The sequence below is a fragment of the Macrobrachium nipponense genome, chromosome 11, assembly GCF_015104395.2.
Source record: "Macrobrachium nipponense isolate FS-2020 chromosome 11, ASM1510439v2, whole genome shotgun sequence".
Lineage (NCBI taxonomy): Eukaryota > Metazoa > Arthropoda > Malacostraca > Decapoda > Palaemonidae > Macrobrachium > Macrobrachium nipponense.
This window is the reverse complement of record NC_061087.1, coordinates 13,101,518-13,126,457: the sequence shown is the minus strand read 5'-3', so window position 1 is coordinate 13,126,457 and position 24,940 is coordinate 13,101,518. Positions and strand designations below refer to the sequence as shown.

Sequence of the window (24,940 nt, the reverse complement as noted above, 5' to 3'; positions counted from 1 at the left end):
ATCTATAGTATTATATATATATATATATAATATTATATTAAATAATATATATATATATAGATTATCTATACATATATAATATATAATATGTATGCATTTAAATAAGACAACATGGATGAGCTGGGGACAATAAGGCCTCATACTAAGGTACAAGTATTTTTTAAAAAATACAATATTCACTTAATTAAAATGTCTTCAACTTTAGTCAGTCAAGTTTTTCACCTGAGAAACATTCAACTGACAGTTGTAGACCAAGCTTTTTGCTGAACTTTATGCCCCTTTAAGCTCTGACACTGTGTGTGTGTGTGTAACTTATCATGAAATATATAAAACATGAAGCTATGTATAAATAGAGGCATTACCTGTATATATGTAAGGATGTATATACTCTGTTATATATATATATATATATATGATCATATATACATATATAACGTATACACACACACACACACATATACACACATATATACACACACTATATATATATATATATATATATATATATATATATATATATATATATATATAGATATATATATATATATATATATATATATATATATATATATATATATATATATATATATATATGTAGCTGCCCAGTGAATTCTATTTGGAGCTTTCTGTTTTCACTAGCAATTTTTCCAATGGGGAAAAAAAATTCTAGAAAGTTTTAATGAATTGCTGCTGTACTAGCCAAACCTAAAAATATACTCCACTAAAATGTGATTGCATAGGATCACAACTGAACATTTTCTTCCACACTTAGGTGAAAGACTTCAGAACCATTAAACCAGAATAAAATGATGTTTGGCTTTCCACATTTTCAATTTCCCATATCCTTGAGTTTTGGGAAGTCCCTAGGTGAACTGTTACTTGCTATGTCACTAATAAGACACATTTGAACAGAATTATACTCACAAGTGTACATACAAAATACAAAATTGCTTTACTTAAAAATTAATATATACCAGACAGTGCCCGGTTACTGGCAGAGGTTCCGTTCCTGAGGGGCCGCCGATAAGCAAAAACCCCCATTAACAGAAACTTTGCGGTTTATAGCGCCGATAACCAGTTAGCGGCGCCATAATCACCATTATGGCGCATTTGTTAGGTGTTATGGTGCCGATAACCGGAACTAGACCTGTTACGGAGCCATAAATCGCCGATTTTATTGCTAGATGAGCGCATTAAACCGAGCACCGATAACAGTCAGCCGATAGCTGGGGACTGTGTGCGTGTTATAACCTGTTCAAACAAAAAATCCTGAAACATTTCACAAGAATATTTATATTACGACTATTCCTATACTAAAGAGAAGCTTAACAGTTAGCCCATTAGTCTGAATACTTACAACTGTCATAGCTTGGATACACAGTAACTTGTTAGAATTTTTTGCTAATATGGTCACTTGAAGCCCTATACATATGCAACCCACTACATTCCGACTTTGGTCCTAGTTCAAAGATAATTCCTTCTCACTGGGTAACTCTTACCTCATTTTGCACCTATTTCTTGATACTGTAACATCAATCCAGAATCTTTTCCTTACAATAATATTCTGCCTAGAATAACTGAGCAAATACAATGAAAGTACATGCCTACCTCATATAATCATAAGCTATAAACCATTCCCACAATATAATTACCAAAGATAAATTTAGTGAAGACTGACCAGGAGCATAGAACTCATTGCTTATAATAATGCTTTACTGTCCCAATCAATGAAATGAAATATTAGTAAAGTGCTTTAAAATGCCTCAATGAAATGATTCTCCATAAATGAATTGGAATGTATATAGACAATTAAAAATTCTTCTAAATGAGTTTTCTTTTATACAAAAATTTAACAACTAAAAATAATAATCAATAACCACATCGATTTCCTAAGTACTGGCATTAAAAATCCAGTTTCGGCATCAAATATACTGTTTCTAATCATCCTTACAACCTATATTCAAAGTGACTAATTATAACCAGTTATATTGGAGCTATAGTCAAACCAAAATGACTACAAACATGTCATACGTTTTTCATGCTGCCACTTTCCCCGATTTGATTTATAAAACCTTGACCTTGGTTGGAATATAGTGTAGATGTCTCAGACATGTTACATTGCTATATCTTCCTTATACCAGGTCAGAAAGGGTCAACGGCTTGACACCACTGTTCTGTGTTTCTGACATGCAAGATGTACAATGAGTGGGGGTCGAGTGTCATATCATCTAGATATACAAATGCCCAATAATAAATGATACAAGACAACAAAAATACTGTTATTGGATCCTCAAGTTATGATGGATTATAAATGAAGTTAACCCTGTTCCAGAATGGTCTCTTTCTTCAGGACAGCCTGTAGGAGGGACAAGTAGGAATTTATGACTGGATTAAACCACCCAAAAATGGAGATGTGCAGATTAACTGTAGTCGGACTACCCTGTTAGAAAAAAATTTAGCATGGTAGCTTATGACAACCATGTTTTTAGGCACTTTGGTTTGAATATAGCTATTTTCCTTCAAATGACCAATAAATAGTCCTCTACAAGGCAGAGAATATCAAATTTAAAAGGGAACAAAACCACCTTGCTTCTCATAATACTACAATGAATTGCCTAAAACAAACTAAAACCACTGAACTCAAAAGGGTTATCAACAACTTCAAATAAATAACTTAAACTTAGCATTAATCAGCTCCCACGGGAATCACTAGTTTCATAAACTTCAAGAGCACATAAAAGTTTCCCCTCTCAGGATATGACTGAGCCAGTTACTTTAATTCTATAATTAGTGTCTCCAAATGACAAAACTAAAACACTACAGACGATTTACAACAATACCATAAAATTTACAAGTTATTATGCAGTCATAAAATTTACTTTAATCTACAAACACCTTATCAGGAAATATAAAGGTGTTATGAAGCTATCATCTAAAGCTGGTTCCTTTTCAAAATAGGGTACACCAAAAGTATGCACTTACCTCAACAAAAGTGAACGGTGTCAATAATCCTAATCTATAAAGAGAGAACTTGCACTATTAGGACAAAAAAATTGGACCTTAAAATTAACAAGCTGCAAAATCAATAAAATAAATTTCACACAACATAACTTCTGGTAACTTGTTCAAACCTACTGAAAACCACATACAACCTGCAATTTGAACTATTAAACCAGAGGCTTTATGAATAAAACCATGTACAATTATCATTTTTTTTTATTAAAATTTATTGACAGTAACAACACAGCCACCAGTAAATCTAAAATATTACTAAAAAATATATTGAAGACTGAAGAAGTCGACCAACTCTCATGATGGAATATAATGCAGGATGGATGATCATCAGTCACAGGAAACTGGTTTTCACTCAAAAAGTGTACACAACAAAAGATTTTACACAATTATAGCTATACATGGTCTAATGACAGATACCAAGTTTACAGTGTATTCAAGAACAACATAGTTTCAAATCAATATAATTTCAAAAAATATAAAAATTTAACTACATTGTAAATGACTGTTAGTAGCATGAGCAAAATGCTCTACCATCAATCTTTTGCAGGTAACAACTGTGTCATGACTACATTGCAAAGGCATTCAAAGGCCAAACATTTGAAATTGTGCCTATGCTTAATGCATAGAATTGGTTGTACCTTTAAACACTTAAAGGACATCACGTAATGTCAAACGTTACCCGTCACATTGCTCCACAGTTTTTTTCTTTGCCTTTCCTTTAATATATTATTCCTCCCATTTCTAAATTACTTTCATGTGATTTCAAGCATTATTTCATAACAGCATTACATTGGTTTAATTTTATGCATACCATCACAATAAGGGCATTAACTTAATTTCCTTGCATAAAAGAACTGCTTGCTCATCTTGAATATATACCCTTTATTGATGGATTAACCAATCTCATTTACTGCATGTTTGGCTTCAGGCACAACCTTGATTGTACCATTTAAAATGCCCTGATTTTAAATAGAAATACTATCCATTAGCTGGCTGACTTGATTCAGATTCATTCAGATGACAGTTCTGTCAACTTCAGTGGTAATGTACTATATACTTCAGTTTCAGACTTATTTTCTGAAGTCTCTGAAATACTTGTTACAACAGCCTTGGCAAAATGACTTTGTTAAAGCTTCCAGAAATATTGCATTTCTGCAACAATGGCAACTGGGAATTCTGCTTCACAGTTGAGATCTTGGGAATACAATACTCATCTTTATTAAGATAGCTTTTGCAAATATTGTATTGTTAGTCTATCATAAAACAAAGTTGTCACTGCTTCAAACTATGAAATGAATATATGATAAGTTACCAACTTGCTTTGGGATGCAGTCTTTACTTGTATACATCCATATCAATGCCTGCCATATTTGTAAATACTGTCAACAACCACACTTGAATTAAATTCCACTTAATGTACCTGCTTGTTAATTATTAATTTTGTTACTAATGGCCTAGCAGGGTAACTGCATTGTAAACTTTTTCAATCACAGCCTTGGTTTTGTGTTCTTCATTCAAAAGGCTAGATGATTTTTTCTTTCATGAAATTACTGTTCCCTTCAAACAAGCAACTTTAATAGAATGTGGTTTCCAATTTTGGAAACTGCTTGTTCACAAGTGCCTTAGGGAAAAGATAATTGCCTCAATCATACATCATTATCTTTCAACGTGTTAATATTTATAAGAATGAATGTCGAAACAGCACAACTTTCCCAAATATGTATCTCCATAACCCAATACGTATTTATAAGAATGAATGCCTTAACAGCATATTATTTCAAATTATGTCTAACTATAATTGCCTAGCAGTTAAACGTTATAAAAATGGTTTTAACTCAACCCTTTGAGATTCTGAATAATAAGGAAGGACACATTAAGACTATGGTAAAATACTCATTCGGGATTACCAGTTAGGAGCCCAATAATTTCTTCAAATAACTACATTTTTCAAGTTAAGCTGTTTTTGGTCTTCATTTGAAGCTTAGTACTGTACAGCCATTTGGAGCTTATTACTATTCTTCTATGGAATGTTTAAAAAAAATCAACTGTGCTGAAGTTATCAAGGAATTAAGTATTTCCTGCAATATAAAAAAAATAAATTTTATACCAGAATTTGTAAAATAAAATTTCTTTCCTATGAAATTATTTATGCCTGTTGATGCATCTAAAATACTTAAAACAAACTGACCCTGCTTTTGGAGGAGAAAAAATTAAAACCCTAAAATACCAAACACACATTCCACTGCCACTAAATATTCCAATTTGCTCCACTTTCTGCACTAGGATATCAATTGATGATATCACTTGACACTTGAACCTCGAGGGATGAACTAGCTGATGTCACTGGAATCCCTAAGGGTTAAATCCTTCGTACTGATCTAGCTACAAGTGTATTCTAAAGATCATACCTAAATTTCTTCCCTGAATACCGAACGTAAGCTGTTAACTAAAATTGACTATGCTGTGTACTCCACTGTTGCTCAAAATCAAATGCAAAACTTGGGTTTACATGGTACAAGAGCAGTACTTTCTAGCAGTCAAACTAAATTGAAAATCGGTAATGATGGATACTGATCTTAAAGAAGAGCTTATGTACCTCACAGATACGCACGTTATGACTTTCATGCACTGGTTATTGATTTGCAAAAAATTTACATGGAGATCTTTAAAAGAAATGGCCTCCAAGATATATACTAAACTTGGAGATTTTACCTTTATTATATTAGTGTGTATTACTAAAAATTCAAATAAGGCGTGTGACAAAATTTTATATTTGCCACATACATATACAATGAACTATCAGTAGAAGCATCCAATTAATCTAATGGTGGTCAACATGCAGTCCCAATCTTTCTACCGAAATCCTTTAAATTCAGCTCTAAACATCAATCATTTGCTAGCCTTTAAAGCAGCACTTAAAAGGAATGTGAAGTGTCAATATCCAAGATACCAATGCCATTTTCAACCTCGCTTTCCCGTCCTCATAACGACCTTTAAACTTTAAAAACCAGCAAGCCTTCACCAACTCCTAATACAGGAAACAAAAACCAATGTTTCAGCAAATTAACTCTAGGAACCACTAAACACTCAACTATGTATAAAAAAACACAACGAGAGAGAGAGAGAGAGAGAGAGAGAGAGAGAGAGAGAGAGAGAGAGAGAGAGAGAGAGAGAGAAACCCACCCTACAATTAGTCAAATTTGCTTCATGGTCCCACTGGAGCTAAACATTCTAAACATTAAGGAGAGAGAGAGAGAGAGAGAGAGAGAGAGAGAGAGAGAGAGAGAGAGAGAGAGAGAGAGAGAATTACAAGGTGTGAAAGTTCAAAATTTATTTATACACTGTCAAGTTTACATCAAGAGTACCACAGAGAAAAAAATAAAAAAATAAATTGATAACAAAATAGCTTCATGGAACTATTTCAATATAAAAAATAGCTAGAGAGAGAGAGAGAGAGAGAGAGAGAGAGAGAGTCAAACCAAGTTATAATCATACTGATAAAATTTAATCTAACACCACTGAAATCTAAAAATTGTTCAAAATCAAGTATTTTTTAGTCACTTAACTACATTCCAGGACTATACAAACAAAGTGGTACGAACCAAGGACTCTTTCATCCTTATGACATTTCTGCAATTTATACTGTTAAAAGTTTGTCACTGAATATTATACAGTAAACTGTTATCCAGGGAATCAAAATACAGTATATTGTACTTTGTTACCAAATCAATCATGAAGATGGGAGCAAATAGTAACTTTAGTACAGTAGCGCACCGAGATAATAGACCGTGGTATATCATACTTCTGGATTTATGGGTGCAAAATGGAAGTATCAATTTGAGGGTTTTTGCCTCCAGATCTAGTGCCGAGCATGTAATATTCACTAGTACTAGTATCGTATTATTAAAAAGCATGCATACAAATAAGTTTCTTTTCCATGGTTCTTTTAAATATGCTTTACTTAATTGTGTCCAATACTGTATGTATTCTCATATCATTATTATAAAATTTAGACAAGTGAATAATGTTTTGGTTTGGAAATTGGCCGAGGGCCATCACGAGGCAAGCTCATTTTACTGTTGAACTCAATTCATGGAGATTTTCTTGCTTCTAGTTTAACAAATTACATCTCTGGATACTCTATATAAGACAAGGTTATACTTTGTTATAAAGTGTGTTTTTAAGTAAAAATATGACTTAAAATAGGTCTCATGTGAACATTTAGTTTTGTGTGTTCAATATTTAATTTTCATTTCCTCATAGGAGCTTTATGTATTTATCTTTTATCAGCATGAAAACAACAGTAGAATGTGTTAATTAAAAAATTTAATCTCCAATTTTATTTACGGTCGTGTTTGATGGCATAAGTTTCCCGGAGTTTAACCCACGTTAACCCATGCAGTTTGAACATAGTTTTCTAAGCTTCAGCTACAACTCGCAATTCAAATATACAGTATACTGTGTAGTAAATTTCCTTGCCAATCTCTTCTCCATAGCAAATACGACAGTGTAAAATTAGAGCAGCCCTATTCTATTTGACGACATTTGTAACAAACTACAGTAATTGTTTACTATTGTACGATGGTTGAAATGCAATTTGGTTGTTCTAAGCAAAACAGCAGTTTCTCCTTAGGTTGTAATGCTACAACAATACGTTCATTATTCTCTTGTATTTGTAACTAATTTAACTAAAAAATGGGATAATGATGGGGGAAGAGAGGTTAGTACTCTAGATACATGATAAAACCACAAGTGTATACAGTAAATTTTATGTTATTTTACTCAATTATTTCCCATGTTTATTGTACAAGGTAAAATTTATTGTTACTGCTTTCTTTATTAATTTACACTGGTTTCAACTCTAAAAATTACGCTAAAGTTACTAAAAGATTACTCTTGGGGTTTTGGGATGGATTGCAGTGTATTTCTGTTTGAAATGATTTTTAACGTATATTTTTGCTAGAACTATCAAATTAGGCAGTGAAACTCTTAAAATAGGCAGTTATAAGCATTTTACAGTAATTTAACTTTATAGCAAACACACGCATTCACAGATATATAAAACTAAATATTGGAGTTTCTTTTATAGAGGGGTTGGCTCGAACACTTGAATCCTCGGTGAGGTACTGTACTTTAATCACTAAAGTAAATTAGTATTACATACTTTTACAGGATTAAAAAGTCTCATTAAAAGTATGTATCTCTTCATTTAGAAAAACATTTCACCTGGGTTAGAAACCTTAAGTATATACTTAAGGTTTCTAAATTATATATAGTATATATATATAGTATATAATATATATATATATAATCCTTATACTGCAAAAATTCCAAATTGCCCTTAACTAATCAATAACTTGCCTATTGTGACTATTCCAAAACACGTGAAAAAAGTGGAAAGGTTGAATTTGAGAGGGAGAGAAGTTCTGACACCCTAAAAAATTATGAATACTGCTTAAAACAAACAACAAATGATGGCCAAAGGTTCTGACACCAGCACAATACCTAATTTGCTCAAAATGGAAACTGAAGTATTCAACAAGTGTGGTGTTTTATACAGCAAACACTCAGTATCATTGAAGTAAGAAAACCAGTGAAGCCCATATTCAACTTACCTTTCTTCACTGATATAAAGCCCAATATACACTGTGGCTCCAGCTGGCTTTGTTAATTTATTCAATATTAGCAACTACTTTAATTTTACCTTAAAACTATAAATTGGGTTTTGTTGTTAGTCCCACTGTGTATCAACTATTGATATATTTTCAAGAAAAACTGAAAGGTACCAACACTGAACGAAAATGTCCCACTTTCATATTATTTATACTCAAGTTGCTACACTTATTTTTCAAGCGTGATAAACAGATGAGCTCACCCAAGACAATCCCCTGGTGATAAATATTCATATGTGATAAAAGGTATTTCTATAAATTGTGGCTAGTATAACGATCAAACACAGTTTCTAAAACCCCCTTCTTTAACCTAGGAAGATTTTCATAATATTACGACACCATAGGTTAAAGTTTTATTGCCTTGTGGTACATACATGTCAAAATGTGAAATAAAACATTGGAAATAGTGCTCCTTTTACTATTCCACACAGTAACACATGGATTTGTAAACGAGTATCATGGTGGGTGACCTAAAAACATCCTTGACAAAGTTTTCAACAGTGGAGTCTGTAAACTCCAATGCTCAAATATCTTGTCTAAGAGCTACAAAGGTGTAAGAAAGAAAATATATATAAAAGTAGACATGGATTGGAGGAGGGACACTCCCCAAAATTTACATGGTTTCATACCATATTGACTAAATTAAAAATACCAAATAACACACTATTATGACTGCATAGTCAAATGTGTGCAATTTATAAATGCCTTGCGCTGCAGAATCCAATACATGGACCTTTAACGCTATAACCACAGGATTCAACACCTTAAAACTAGATAAAAATGTTACCCAGGTTGTAGTACAGAAAATGGCAGGTCACCATTACATACGTTCATCAGGTTTGATGGGTTGGCTAAAATCAGCGCAGTAGCATCTTTATTCTCCCTGAAAAGGAGAAGAATTCTCAATCTAGGTTTTGTTCCTTCCTAAGGTAAGAATAAAATACAAGACGTTCAGAAAGAAGATATCACGGCATTTATAAAACAATTTACGCATATTTCTACTAACTAATATGCTGCATGCTACATGTTAGTGCCCTATGAACACACTGAATATAGTAAAGTACTTACCATGGCCGCTTCATCTGTGAAGGATCGATTGGCACACGTGCAACGATCAACGATGAGTTCTTGGGAATCAGTGTCTTCTCATCTGTATAAACTGTAAAAAGACAGGGAATCAGTGTCTTCTCATCTGTATAAACTGTAAAAAGACAGTCTATTAAAATTCTTTTATTTTTTTTTTTTTTCTAATACAGTGCTATTAATATTAAAACTTGTTACTATTCAATGATGATCATTCATATACATTGTGTGTGTAAAGAGAGAGAGAGAGAGAGAGAGAGAGAGAGAGAGAGAGAGAGAGAGAGAGAGAGAGAGAGAGAGAGAGAGAGAGAGAGAGAGAGAGAGAGAGGATATTAATATTAAAACTTCTTACTATTCAATGATGATCATTCATATAGTGTATATATCTATATGAGAGAGAGAGAGAGAGAGAGAGAGAGAGAGAGAGAGAGAGAGAGAGAGAGAGAGAGAGAGAGAGAGAGAGAGAGAGAGAGACTCAAACCTTACCTTCTTTTGTTTCTGCATTTGTTATCTGCAAATCATATGGTTGTCCTTTTCCGAGCCTTTTTTGTTGTATGATGGCTTCTTTTAGATCTCCTAATGATATGTTGAGCCCATCAACTGGGAGTGTATCATACTCCACAGCAGACTTGAATTTGTAATGCACAGACATCCTGAAAAAAAAAAAATAATAATTTATATTTAACTATAGCTTAGAAGCCCTCTACAGTGTATTTTCTTGTCTACTACAAGACCTTTATGTTTTAAGAGTTTACCAATCCATATTGGCTACCATTAAAGTTTTCTCAATTTTTAACATGTGACTGGTAACAACTTTTAAATATGCGTCCAAACTGTGTAGTTATAAGTAATTCTGTTTATCAACTACTATTCTCTTTAACCCTTTACTGCCGACTGGACGTATTTTACGTCAACATTTTTTGTCTCTCGTGTGCCAACTGGACATATTTTACGTCGACTTACAAAAGTTTTTTTTTAAATTCGCGGAAAAATACTTATAGGCCTACCAGCCTAAAACTTTTGAATCACGCGCCTTGGGGGATGCTGGGAGTTCACGGATCAAGGTGTTGTTTTGTTTACAATCGTTACGCAGGCGCGCAAGCGCGAATTTCTTTCTTGCCGCACTAAAAAGTATCTGTGACACATCTCGGAAATTATTTCGTCACTGACATAATTTTTGTACCATTGTAAATTAGACGTTACATGAAGTATTATATATGAAAATGTGCACATTTTTATGTAGAATACAACAATAAAATACTCATGATTGTAGCTTTTATCAGTTTTGAGATATTTTCATATAAATAACGATAATTGCCAAAATTTCAACCTTCTGTCAACTTTGACTACCGAAATGGTCGAAAAACGCAATTGTAAGCTAAAACTCTTACATTTTAGTAATATTCAATCATTTACCTTAATTTTGCAACAAATTGGCAGTCTCTAGCACAATATTTCAATTTATCGTGAATTTATGAAAATACTTTCCTTACGTCCGCGCGGTAACTCTTCCAAAAAAATCATACACGTGATTGTGGTAATATTTGCACCATTTTAAAATAAGCCGTTATATAAAGTTTTATATATGGAAATGTGCGCAATTTCATGCACAATACAACTAAAAACCACCCATGGTTGTAGCTTTTATCAGTTTTGAGATATTTTCATATCAATAACGATAACTGCCAAAATTTCAACCTTGTCAACTTTGACACTACCGAAATGGTCTCGAAAAACACAATTGTAAGCTAAAACGCTAATATTCTAGTAATATTCAAGCATTTACCTTCATTTTGCAACAAATTGGAAGTCGCTAGCAATATATTTAGATTTATGGTGAATTTATGAAAAAAAAAATAACATTTTCTTTACATCCCCGCGGTAACTCTTCCGAAAAAATCATACGCGCGATTGTGGTAATGTTTGCACCATTTTAAATTAGCCGTTACATAAAGTTTTGTATATGAAAATGTGTGCAATTTCATGTAGAATACAACAAAAAATAATTGAAGGTTGTAGCTTTTCTCATTTTTGAAATATTTGCATATAAATCACGATAAATAGAAATAAACCACGTTCGGTCAACTTTGACTCAACCGAAATGGTCGAAAAATGCAATTGTAAGCTAAAACTCTTACAGTCTAGTAATATTCAGTCATTTATCTTCATCTTGAAACAAATTCGAAGTCTCTAGCAAAATATTTAGATTTATGGTGAATTTAAAAAATAATCTTTCCTTCCCTCCGCGCGCGGATTCTCCGCCACAAATCTCCGAAATGCGTACGTCCCATTCTCGGAATATTTGCCGTTTCATATTAGGCATTTCATAGAGTTTTATATATGAAAATGTGCGCAATTTTATGTAGAATAAAACTAAAAATATTTGAAGGTTGTAGCTTTTCTTATTTCCGAAATAATTGCATATAAAAAATATATTATATAAAAAAATTAGACATTCGGTCAACTTTAACTCATCAGATATGGTCGAAAACTGCAATTGTAAGCTAATACTCTTACAGTATAGTAATATTCAATCATTTGTCTTCATTTTGAAAGAAATTGGAAGTCTCTAGGACAATATTTAGATTTATGGTGAATTTAAAAAAAAAAATATTTGTTTACGTCCGCATGTTACGAATTCATGCATTATTTTGTGATAATATTTTCTCTGAGTTGCTTTTATTGTTTTACAATGTGTTATATACCAAAATGATTGCAATTTAGTGTACATTACAACGAAAAAAAAAGTAACTTGTTAATTTTAACCGTTTTGCGCACAGCGCGATTTGAATACAATATATGAAATCTCGTTTTTGCGCTATCATATATCGCATTATTTATATATGATAATGATAATTTTTTTCATTTCTGATGGTCGCATACTAAACTTCAGCCAATGACAAAAACAGGAGCCAAAAATGAACTCTTAATCTTGAAAACTAAGCGCGCTGTGATTTTTTGAAAAAATATTTTTTCCGCTTCCGCGCTCACTCTGAAACACCTCCGGCACACGGGAGACAATTTTTTTTTTTACCGCTTCGGCGTTTGAGGGTTAATAGGATTTTGCAAATTCCCATCAGGTATAAGTCCCTATCAATCCTTTTCCTTGATGACTTCCTGGCCCTGCTTATTTTACTTTACAAATAATATACCGTATAAACTCGTGTAACACGCGATCTCGCATATCATGCAACCCCCAAAATTTTCACCCTTAAAAAATTATCATGCATCTCACGTATCATGCGAGTTAAAAGTTACAAGACCAAATAACAACGGGCTAACCTCTTTTCCGCCTCTATCTATTCCATTTTTTAGCTACACTATACCATCTTCTAGTTTAAAAAAGTAAGAGAATGCCAAAAGTATCAGTAGTAATGATAGACTTGTTTGGAAAACACATACAGCCAGAAACAGGTGATTTGCTATAAACAACCAATCCGATAACAGCCTTTTTGCTTGCATTCCAACCATCGTACAACAGTAAAAAATTACCATAGTTAAGGAGAATAGGACTGATATATTTTTACATTACAGGTAGTAGTAGACTTACTACCACAACTGATTATGACCAACCAGTCACAAATCGATTAGGACGTAAGTCGGCCTGTGTTAATTTTCCGTAAGAATATTATACTAGCCTAGCCTACACTAGGGTAATCAGTACCATATTTACATATAAGGTACCCTAGCCTACACTACACAGCATACTTTATACATATATCGCATAGTAATTCTTAATTACAGCTAATTCTCCAGGTTCAATGCACATTGGCTTATGATAAATCAGTACAAAGAGAAACTGAATAACATTTAACAAGTTAGCCTCTCATATACAATTTAGTAATTTATTAATATAAGCCAATTTTGGAGGTTCAATGCATTCTGTCTGACTATGACATATCAGCAGAGAGAGAGAGAGAGAGAGAGAGAGAGAGAGAGAGAGAGAGAGAGAGAGAGAGAGAGAGAGAATCAGATACGGACCAACATCGGCATACCTAATTGAGCGATGTCAGGCTGCTGACGGCTAGTATATTTACGAAATAAAACTCAATTCAGAGCAAATAGCCTTTCTTCTAGCTAGCGTATAATATCTAGATACTTTACTTATAGTGGTCCCCAGTATTTGCGGGGGATGCGTACCAGACCCCCCCCTTTAATAGTTAGCACCCGCGAATGTTTGGAACCCCTATGGAAATGCTAAAAACAGCCTATTGTTAGTTAAAACTCAAGAAAAACCACTAAAAGTTTTCATAATTGGTTTTTTTAATAGTTGAATCGCAAAAAGTGCATTTTGTGATGAAATTGATTAAAAAAAAAAAACAGGAATTTGTCGTTATTTCTCATAGAAAAATACAGCGAATGTGCGAATAATGCAGGGAAACGTTCCCGAGAGAAATCCGCGAATGTGTGAGTCCGCGCATCCGGAGATGGCGAATACGGGGGGCCCACTGTATATATAAGACAAGGTAATTTTTTATTTTACAACATATTTTCAAGTCAAAATATGAATTAAATACTCCTCGTGAACTGAGTATTTTTTTTCGTTAACAGATTGCGTTGTCGGCATGTTTATTATGTAAAAATATTACGTGACTCCGTTGGCTATTTTCACTTCATTTCATCGTAGTACGAACCTTTACCGTAACGTTACTAATCTTTTAACGGCGTGAAAACTACAGCAAAATGTGTTCTTTCAAGATCTGAAGTTTTGATTTAAATTATTTTCTCTCAATTTTATCTATGGCTGTGTTTGATGGCGATAATAGTACTATATGGATGAAAATTGCAAACTTCGGGGTAGTACCTTCAAATTCGACTGTAAACAAAGTGAGAGGAATGTCTTTTAATCAAAACTACTGGGCAGGAAAAAACACATTTTACTGTTTTCTCTCAAATAAAAGATAAATACGTAAAGCTCGTAGTATTCTGATGAGATAAAGTGAAAATATCGAACGGAATCTGCTGATTTCTGTTTACGCAACACACATGCCCTCAGCACCATCTACTAAAGAAAAAATAACTAAATTTCGTTTACACGATATGTTTACAAGTGCTATTTTCCTCTTGAAAACGCTGTATGAAAAATTAACCTTGTCTCATACAGAGTATCTTGAGAGTCGTTTGCGCTAATTAAAAACAAGAAAGTCAGTCTGATTTGATGTTCGACAGCAATACACTTACTCGCAAATGCCCTCAGCCGATTTTCAAACCAAAACATGATTGCCGTTTGTATTTTATAAAACAAATAGTAATATGAAAATACATATAATATTGGATGCAGTGAAGTAAAACATAACTTTTTAAAAGATACATGGAAAAGATGCATATCCATTATGATACTATATGATTATTACAAACTCGAATTTTATATCTCATGTAAGATGCGACCCCCTGAAAATCAGCTCCAAAATTAGGGCTTCAAAAGTCGCACGATACTTGAGTATCTACGGTACTCAGAATTTAAAAAAAAAAAAAAAAAAAAAAAAAAAAAAAAAATTAGAAAAAAAAAAAAAAACATGTATCACTTGGTAAAATTTATGAATATCTTGTAAAAGAGGCCCCACAATAGATGGTAAATAGTAGTTTTCAACTTCTCATGGAAGGTAAGGGAAATCCTTTAGAATATATTTTTTTTAACATGAACATTTGCATATCTTCCTTTTTCCATTGTTTTTTCTTACATTGGCAGACCTCAGTCTCCCAAGCTGCCTGGGGGTTGCTGTACATTTTATTTCTCTGTTAAGCTCGGCTCTGAAGGGTTAAATAAGCAACAATGTTTCTCCCTTTTTCCAAAAAAGGGGGAGGGGGGCTAACAATAATCATGTAATAGACAGGGATGCATGAAAAAATGCATACTTATACACATACAATGAACAGTGCAAGAGAAAGATAGTAGTGAATGAATGCAACATAAGGCTAAAGCCAGTTTTGTGTTTAAGTGGGTCCATACTCAATGTGTAGCCCGTAATTAATTAAAAAAAACAATGGAATTCATGTGCAGTACAAGAAATGTCAGTATATACAGAGCAATGATGAAACTAATCTTTAAAAAAATTTAATAGTGAAAAAAACAATTGAGATGACAAATATAAGTGCCTGAAATACATTAAGGGATAAATCTATTTGAAAAAATAGCTTTCCTTCATACATACAAAAGTATACACTGTACGGGCAGCCAGCAGTTACAGTCGCCATCTGTTAGAGGCATTTCGGTTTTACGGTGCTTGTTAAATAACTGGAATTTACAATCTGTTGGGTTTAAAGTGCCATTGTCTGGTTGAGTTTTTTAGGCTAAGCGCTGAGACTGCCTCATAAAGATGACAAATTTTCTAAGACAATTTGTATTTTTCATAGCTACAAACCTGAGGTCTTAACAATAGGATAATTTTCTAGCGCCTAGTTGGACCCAATTAAAAATCAGAGATAAAAATGCAAGGAATCTTGTGAGATCTGACGCACCATCCCCCCCCGACTAATTGGAACCCCTATAAAAATGCTGAAAACAGCCTTTTAGTTAGTAAACAATCTAGAAAAACCCACTAAAAATTTTTATACTTGGTTTTTTAAATAATTTTATACAAAGTGCATTTTATGAAATTAATAAAAAAAACCATGAATTTCTGGATATTTCTCATAGAAAAATACCACGAATAGGCGAATTTTCCGCGAATAACACAGGGAAATGTTCCCGAGAGAAATCCGCGAATGTGAGAGTCCGCGAATACAAACAAACAAATCATGCTTTGGTTTGGAAAAATCAATTGAGGACGGAGGTAAGATTAGATTTTCTTGCTTCTATGTACCATGAATTAATATTTACAAACTTTATATGTGACAAGGTTATTTTTCTTTATATAAAGTTTTCAAATTAAAAATTGCTATTTCGCAGAAATTAATCTTTGCAAACTATTCATATGTGACAAGGTTATTTTCCTTTATATGAAGTGTTTTCAAGTTGAAAATTGACATATATTCATGAACTAGACTTAGTTAATTTTTTCGTTAATAGATGATGCTGTTGTACATATTTTGGTACTTCCTGAAGCACACGAGACCCCCTCATAAAATACAAACGGAATATGCACCTTTTCCTTGGCCTTTTAAAAAGTTATGCTTCATTGTATACAATAATACAGTATGTATCATATTACTGTACTACAAAAAGTACTTAAGATACAAACAAAGCAATATATGTTTTAGTTTGGAAAAATCAACTGATTAGTAAATAATTAGGCAAATAAAATCTGCCATTAACCGGGGGCTGCCTGTCTTTATGAATGCCCAAGGCATACAACAAACATTGAGGAAATATGTGGTTTTTATATCTAATCTTCAGTAAAAATCAAGGTGCTGTACATATTACCCAGAGTTTGGAGTCGCAGCAGGGCTAATTTACACCATTTGATTTAGTTCAAAACTCATTACAGTTGGTTTAGTTTAAAACCTTAAAATCCACAGAACAGTGCATAAAAGCTGAACAGAGGGTACAAACTAATAGGATACATAAAGAGGTAGTTCAAATACAGAAACAAATTAACAGTGCTGCAGCTCTATACATCAATAGTTGTCGATTGCGAGGACAATAGAAATATTAAAAAACTTGAAGGCATAACTAAAGTAAAAACCTATTAATGTTAAACACCAGTCAAATAATGGATGGAAACTAGAGCTGAAGAGATACAACACAAGATATGTGACATGGAATAAACTGCCACCAGAAGTTGTAAACAGCAACAGTTTAGAAGAGTTTAAAAGTTAGCTAAACAAAATCATTAGGACACTGAATGTGCAGTAAAACCTGCTCCTAAAGATAAGTGAGCACATGATGTCTCCTCAGATGGACTAACAAGTCTTTGAGACGTTCTAATCATTGCACTCCTCATAACACATACAGTGTGTGCATATGTATATACAGTGGGGCCTTGATAATCATGGGGGTTAGGGGCCACAACCAACCGCGATAAGCAAATATCCGAGTTACCACAACCCTCAAAAAACCCTAGGCTACACCCACCCAAACTGCTTACTTCAATAGTTGAAACACCAAAGATGTCCTACCTATAAAAACTCTTATAGGGTAACTGGCTATTTTAATAATGAGAGTGAGAGTGAATCTTGCTCTATGGAAAAATTCGCCATTTCGATAATTTTTCACAAAAAAGTAAGTATAAAGTGTATTATGATAGTTTAGAGCATACGTATGTAAAACGTGGGTAGTTTGTAGAATGGTGCTATCACGTTGAGTAAAAATAGTACAATACGTACGAACGAGACTGTAGGTTAGTGACATCACACATACATTTTTTGTGAATGAATATACATTTATAAAATAGTTACTGTAGTGTTTACAGTACCATACTGTAATATTAATGTAATCAAATTAAAATAAAAGTAATACATAATTGCATAGTGTAAACTTGTCAAGTGCATTTTTGTCTTTAGAAAAATGCTTTCCCCAAGAAATTATTCTTGAAGAGACTTACTATGAAGATATGATTTACAAGGTAAAAATGGTTTTAATATGTTCACACTTGTCACTGATCGCAAACAACAATACAATAATCTATGACATTTATCGTTGTATGACTGCAGTGTTCGGAGTAGTTAATTGTGTACTACTACCAAAACAATAAAGTTAGAATTAAAAATTAATGTTTTCCTAAATGTTATTACTTCTACTACCATTTCTAAAAGGTTAAGGAATGATAAAGGTTGCTGTGAACAACTCCAAGTTTACATTTTGTTGCTGTGTGGCATTATTCCATGATTAGGCTATTTATTATGAAGATATGCCAATAATATTTAAGGTGAAAATGGTTTAATTACCTTTCTTTGTCAGTTTAATATCATAATGTGAATCTCTTCATGTATGTTGGTGGTCATTGACAGCAGTCGAAGGAAAAACCTGAGATTGCTGATCCGCAACTAAGTAATGCCTGATTGTTTAGTCCTGCCTGACTGTATACAGCCCAACCTCTTAAAACCAGAAAAATTGGGACCAGGCCACTGCTGAACCACAGAAAATTGCAGAATATAGAATACATCCCTTAAAAATTCTACATACAAAAAGCCTAGTTTCCAACTTAGCCTACTATTTGGCCAAGTTCTGACACTGCTTTTTAACCTTTTATTATTCAAATATTTTAATTTTATCTTTTTACAATGTTATACTGTATAGTGCACTTAATTTAACAGCATTCAGCGTACATTCCCAAGCTAGCCTAATCTCTTCAGAGACTTTTAGATCCTAAATACTATATCTTCATAATTATCACTAATTTTTTTTCATTTATTTTGATTGTAAAGGGTAGTGAGATGACAAAATAATGAATGAATTTTGGCAATTACAGTGCATTTGAATGTCACCATCAAAACGTAAACAAAGCACACCCCCTTTTACTGAGGAAAATCAACACTAAACTATTTCCCAATGTAATAAAATATTTTCTGGCATAAATAAAGATTTATGGTTACACTTTGTAACTCTAGCATCACCTCATCTTAAAGGGGCCGGGCAGGAACCCTTATACATGGGGGTTATAGGTCTAAAAATGCAGTCATGAAAAAATTCATGGAGCTTCATATGGTAATTGAGAATAAGTATACAAAATATTTTGTCAAAATTCCTCTTACTTTTGTAGTTACAGGGTAATTAGTAAACAAAACTCAATAAGCCAAAAACATTGATTGGTACAAGAAAATGTAATATTTCTTCTGTTATCATAAATTTTGATAATTGTCAAAGAAATTGTGAGAAATGGCATCTGTAGAGATTCCACGAGTCACAGCAGGGAAGTCAGTCAGCTACCAAGTTCAACCACGATTCAGTGCGAGCACAAACCCCAAGTAGTCTTACACGTTATAGTTTCACCTGACATTCGCTTGCTTTTACGTATGTTTATCTTTGTTTCAGCAAGAATTTCATCATGCAATTGAGAAAAAGACAGTTTCAGCAAGAATTTCATCATGCAAATGAGAAAAAGACAAGCAAAACATCTCGCTAACATACAGACAAATAAAATTCGCTCTAATATTAGAGAATATTCATAATATATGCAATATTAGCATAGAGAGAGAGAGAGAGAGAGAGAGAGAGAGAGAGAGAGAGAGAGAGAGCGCCTTGCCTGACAGTAACCACCAGGCTACAATATATTTGTAAAGGGATCACCATTTATGATTAAATAATGATAAATAACATAGTTTTGGTTTATTAATAAAAAATAAATAAATATACATTCATAATAAACATTAATTAACATTGTATTTATAAAATTACGAAGGAAAACTTTGAACACCCGTATCTCAAAACTATACTTTCTGGGCTCGGCCGTGTCGCTACGTGAAATATGTCTCCTAAAAATCCCTTTATTGACCTTCAAAATCCATCTTCCCACTAAGTTTTAAAGCTATAATATTGGAATTTGGTATATAACTCAGAAAGACATTATAGAACAATCAAATAAAGCCTCTTTTCCAATTTTTTTTTTTGGTCTTTTTTTCTAAACATTTTTCTCCTGATTTATAAGGTTTATTTTTTTACCATAATGACAAATTCATACCTAGAAAAAAAAAACACCCGATTGGAGGCCTACATCAGGTCTATATATGGTAGTAATTCCAGGCCTTAATATTAAATATCAAGGGAGGAGATAGAATTTGCAAAATGGTTATTTTCAGGATAAATCGCCCTGGTGTCACAAAACCGAAGGTCAGAGGTGAATATCATATGCGGTTTGGAGATGTCCCAAGCCATCTTATTAAGTGGTATAAATATCAAAGTCCTGTCCTTAAAAAATAGCATTAGCTGACCTAAAGCCCTTTTTTAAGGACAGGACTTTGATATTCATACCACTTAATAAGGTGACTTGGGACATTTCCAAACCTCATATGATTTTCGCCTCTGACCTTCAGTTTTGTGACGCCAGGGCGATTTATCCCGAAAATATTTTTCAAATTCTATCTCCTCCCTTGATATTTAATATTAAGACCTGGGATTACTACCATATATAGACCTGATGTAGACCTCCAATCGAATGGAGTGTTTTTTTCTAAAAGTCATTTTTATGCTAGATATGAATTTTTCAATATGGTCAAAAAATAAACCCTATAAATCAGGAGAAAAAAAATCTATAAAAAAAATACGAAACAAAAATTGGTAAAAAGGGCTCTATTTGATTGTTCTATAATGTCTTTCTGAGTTATATACCAAATTCCAATGTTATAGCTTTAAAACTAAGTGAGAAGATAGATTTTGAAGGTCAATAAGTATAGTTTTGAGATACGGGCGTTCAAAGTTTTCCTTCGTATTTCTATAAAGACAATATTAATAAATAATGATTATTATGAATGTATATTTGTTTTTTGTGTATTAATAAACCAAAACTATTTCTTTATTTATCATAATTTGATCATAAATGATGATCCCTTTGCTCATATATCGCAGCCTGGGGCACTGCTTGAGGCAAGATGGGGCACTCCTTACTACGCAATTCTCTCTCCCCCCTTCACTAACTCTGCTTATTACAGAGAATTTTCTTCTTCTGTGTGTTAGCGAGATGTTTTCCTTGTATTTTCCTCTTTGGCATGATGAACTTCTTGCCCGAAACAAAGATAAACAAACGTAATTGCAAGAGAATGTCAAGAGGTGAAACTCGAAGGCGTACACTTTTTTTACATAGACAATTTAATAAATCATGATTATTATGAATTTCATATTTCATTTTGGGTATTAAAAAACCAAAACTTTGTTAATTATCATAAATGATGTTAATTATCATAAATGAAGATCTCTTTGCTCAAAGATCGTAGCCGCTGCCTTAGGCACAGTGTGATGTGTGCTGTCAAGCAAGACAGGGGCGTTACTAAGCAACCCTCCCCTCTCTCTTCACTAACTACGCGTACATTATGATATTCTGTAATAATACTTGAGCAATATTTCTTCGTCTGTATGTTAGCGAGATGTTTTCCTTGTCTTTTCCTCATTGGCATGATGAAATTCTTGCCGAAACATACATAAACATACTTGAAAGCAGGGGAATGTCAGACGTGAAATGGAACGTGTAGACTACCTGACGTCTGTGATCGCACTAAATCAGGACTGGACTTAGTAGCTTGAGCCTGAAGTCTCCTTCTCGACTCGGGGAATGTCTACAGATGCCATTTCTCCCAATTTCTTTGACAATAATTATCAAAATTTACGATAATAGAAGAAATATTGCATTTTCTTGTACGGATCAATGTTTTAGGCTTATTGAGTTACGTTAACTAATTACCCTGTAACTACGAAAGTAAGAGGAATTTTGACAAAATATTTCGTATACGTATTCTCAATTGCCATATGAAGCTCCATGAATTTTTTCATGGCTTTGCATTTTTCGCCCTATACCACCATATAGAGAGGTTCCGGCCGGCCCCCTTAAGGGTGGCATATCGAATAGGTAAATACACAATATAGAAATTATCAAAGCTTTCACCTATGTTTTTCACGCCCACTAAAAGTAAGGAATTCTAGCGTTGCCAAATCTCATTATTTTGATTAAATTTTTTTTTTTGACTTGGTAGAGCCTTCTCAAGTGGAATATTTAAAAATATATATCCAATAATTTAAGGCCAGCATACATTGGGATAAGGAGCTGTGTAACCTTGTAGAGGTGCAGTGGCTTAAACCTACCATAAGACTGCTTGGGGGTTATGTTGGAACCTCTGTGACCTTTTAGGAAGCAATAGGCTTATGGATGGTACAAATTAACAGCTCTGAGGGCTCACGACATGCCTAGCAAGCCGGTGAGCTGCTATAAATTGCTCATGAACCGCACGACTTACTTCAGGACAGACCCATTGATCAAAGGATGCCCGGGCACATCCTGACTCGGAATGTTATTGGACATGGACAGGGAAATAAATCTTTGAGATTAGGAACAATTAATCTAAGTACTTTGAGAGGTAAGGAGGAGGAGGTAATCATGATGATGGAGGAAAGAAAAATAGACATTTTGGGGTTGTGTGAAACTCGTTTACCAGGAGAAGGAACAAAATTATTGCATAACAATGACCAATTATTTTACAAAGGTGGAAGAACCGCACAACACGGAGTAGGTTTTATTGTGAGTGAAGAGCTAGCTGGAAAAATTAGTCATCTAGAATTCAAATGTGATAGGATTATTAGCATTTCCTTAAAGTTAGGAACATTTCAAGCCAGCATAATTCAGGTGTATGCACCACAGCAGGGCCGCCCTCAAGAAGAAAAGGAAGAATTCTACAGACATCTACAAGAAGTAAAAGATTCTGTCCCATATGTAGAGAATACATTAATAATTGGAGATATGAATGGACATATTGGGCAAGACAGGACAGGTATAGAGAGCATATTAGGAGCATTTAGCATTGGAGACAGAAATAGAGAAGGAGAAAACATAATTGATTTTTGCATACTAAACCAGATGTCCATTATGAACTCTTTCTATAATCATAGAGACAGCCACAAGTGGACGTGGTACCGATGGAACTCGGCTTTAGGAGCATATACTGAGAAATCAATGATTGATATGGCAATAACAAATAACAAAAATATGGTCAGAGATGTAAAAAGCATCCCCTCCGTGTCATTCGATTCAGATCACAGGCTTCTCTTAATTAAATTAAAGATGACAAAACCCAAACCAATTAAAAGCCAAGTGAGAGAAAGATTTATTTTAGAGAATATGAGAGAAGAGGAGTGCTTAGTTAGATATCAAAACGAAATAAGTAGAGCTAAACAAATGCAACAGGAGAGCAATGACCCAAATGAAAAATGGAGACACTTTAGAATGGCTGTAGTGGGTGCTGCTAATAATACAGTGCAAAAGAAAAGAGTTCGAGGTAGGAGGAAAAAACAAACTGCTTGGTGGACCCCCACACTAAAGGCCGCTGTTGCAAACAAAATGAAACTCTTCAGAAAATGGATGAAAACTTTGAATTTGGAAGATCACAATAACTATAAAGAAGCGTCGAGAGAAACGGAAAGAATAAAAGCTCAAACAAAAAGAGAAACATGGGAAAGAATAGGAGAAGATCTGGGAAATGATCTCCAAGGTACCAGAAAACTCATATATAGCACTGCCAAAAACTATAGAAAGGGAAGCCAACCACCCACTTATGTAATCAAAGACCCTATGGATGGGACAATTTTAACCGAACCCCGAGAAATTGAATTAGGATGGAAACATCACTTTGAAACACTACTAAACAACGGAAACAATGACCTTGAAGAGCATGTAGAATTTGATGTGGTTGGGGATGCAGAACCTGACATAACAACACTGGAGTTAAAAAATGCTCTCAAGAGGATGAGAAATGGTAAGGCCCCTGGAGTGGATACAATACCTGCAGAGCTCCTTAAAAACATGGGTGAGGATGGAGTCATCTGGCTACTAGAGCTAATCGACATACTCTGGAATGGGCAAATGCCACCTGAAGACTGGAGAAGAGATCTAATATGCCCAATCTATAAGAAAGGTGACAAGACAAATTGCAGCAATTATAGAGGAATATCCCTAATGTCACATGCTTTTAAAGTATATGAAAGAATACTTGAAACTAGATTGAGAGGATATGTTGAACCAAAGCTGGGTGAATGGCAAAACGGTTTTCGACCAGGAAGAGGGACAACTGATATGATTTTCTTCAAGATGATATTTGAGAAGAGCTGGGAATGGGACAGGGATAGATATATTGCTTTTATAGATCTAGAAAAGGCTTTTGATAGAGTACCAAGAATGAAAATATGGGATGCCCAAAAAGACCCTTACTATGGAATCCCTGAGAAACTTATAAGAGCAATTTATAACCCTATCAAAAACACAGATCCAGAGTAAAACAAATCAAGAGAATGAAGACTGGTTTGAAATAAATGGAAAATCGGGAGTAGACAGGGCAGCGTCCTTTCGCCACTTCTTTTTATATTGTTCTTGCATTAGATAAATGTATGAGGGAACTAGGTGAGGATGAAGCTGCAGATATGACCATCAACCTTATGTATGCAGATGACCATGCAATGATAGCCCTCAGCGCAGAATCTCTCCAAGAAAACGTCAACAACTGGAACGCGATCTTAACAGCTAATGGAATGCGGATCAACAAGAATAAGACAGAGATCATGCACCTATCACGAACACCAAGTAACGTAGATGTAG

The 24,940-nt window shown here is 33.8% G+C and overlaps 1 protein-coding gene across 5 annotated transcripts in view; it reads right to left on the bottom strand.

Moving 5' to 3' along the window:
* The window catches only part of LOC135224898 (E3 ubiquitin-protein ligase RBBP6-like), an 86,961-nt gene that overhangs the window by 34,076 nt on the left and 27,945 nt on the right, over positions 1-24,940 (bottom strand). For 4 of the 5 annotated variants that reach the window (XM_064264255.1, XM_064264347.1, XM_064264394.1 and 1 more), the window contains exons 2-4: positions 10,257-10,423; positions 9,756-9,888; positions 9,516-9,570 (exon numbers count right to left, since the gene is read on the bottom strand). In XM_064264255.1, the coding sequence (XP_064120325.1) occupies positions 9,516-9,570; positions 9,756-9,888; positions 10,257-10,422 (354 nt within the window). In that variant the 5' untranslated portion in view covers position 10,423. The remainder of the gene's footprint in view (positions 1-9,515; positions 9,571-9,755; positions 9,889-10,256; positions 10,424-24,940) is intronic. The other variant, XM_064264301.1, reaches the window with a different exon arrangement.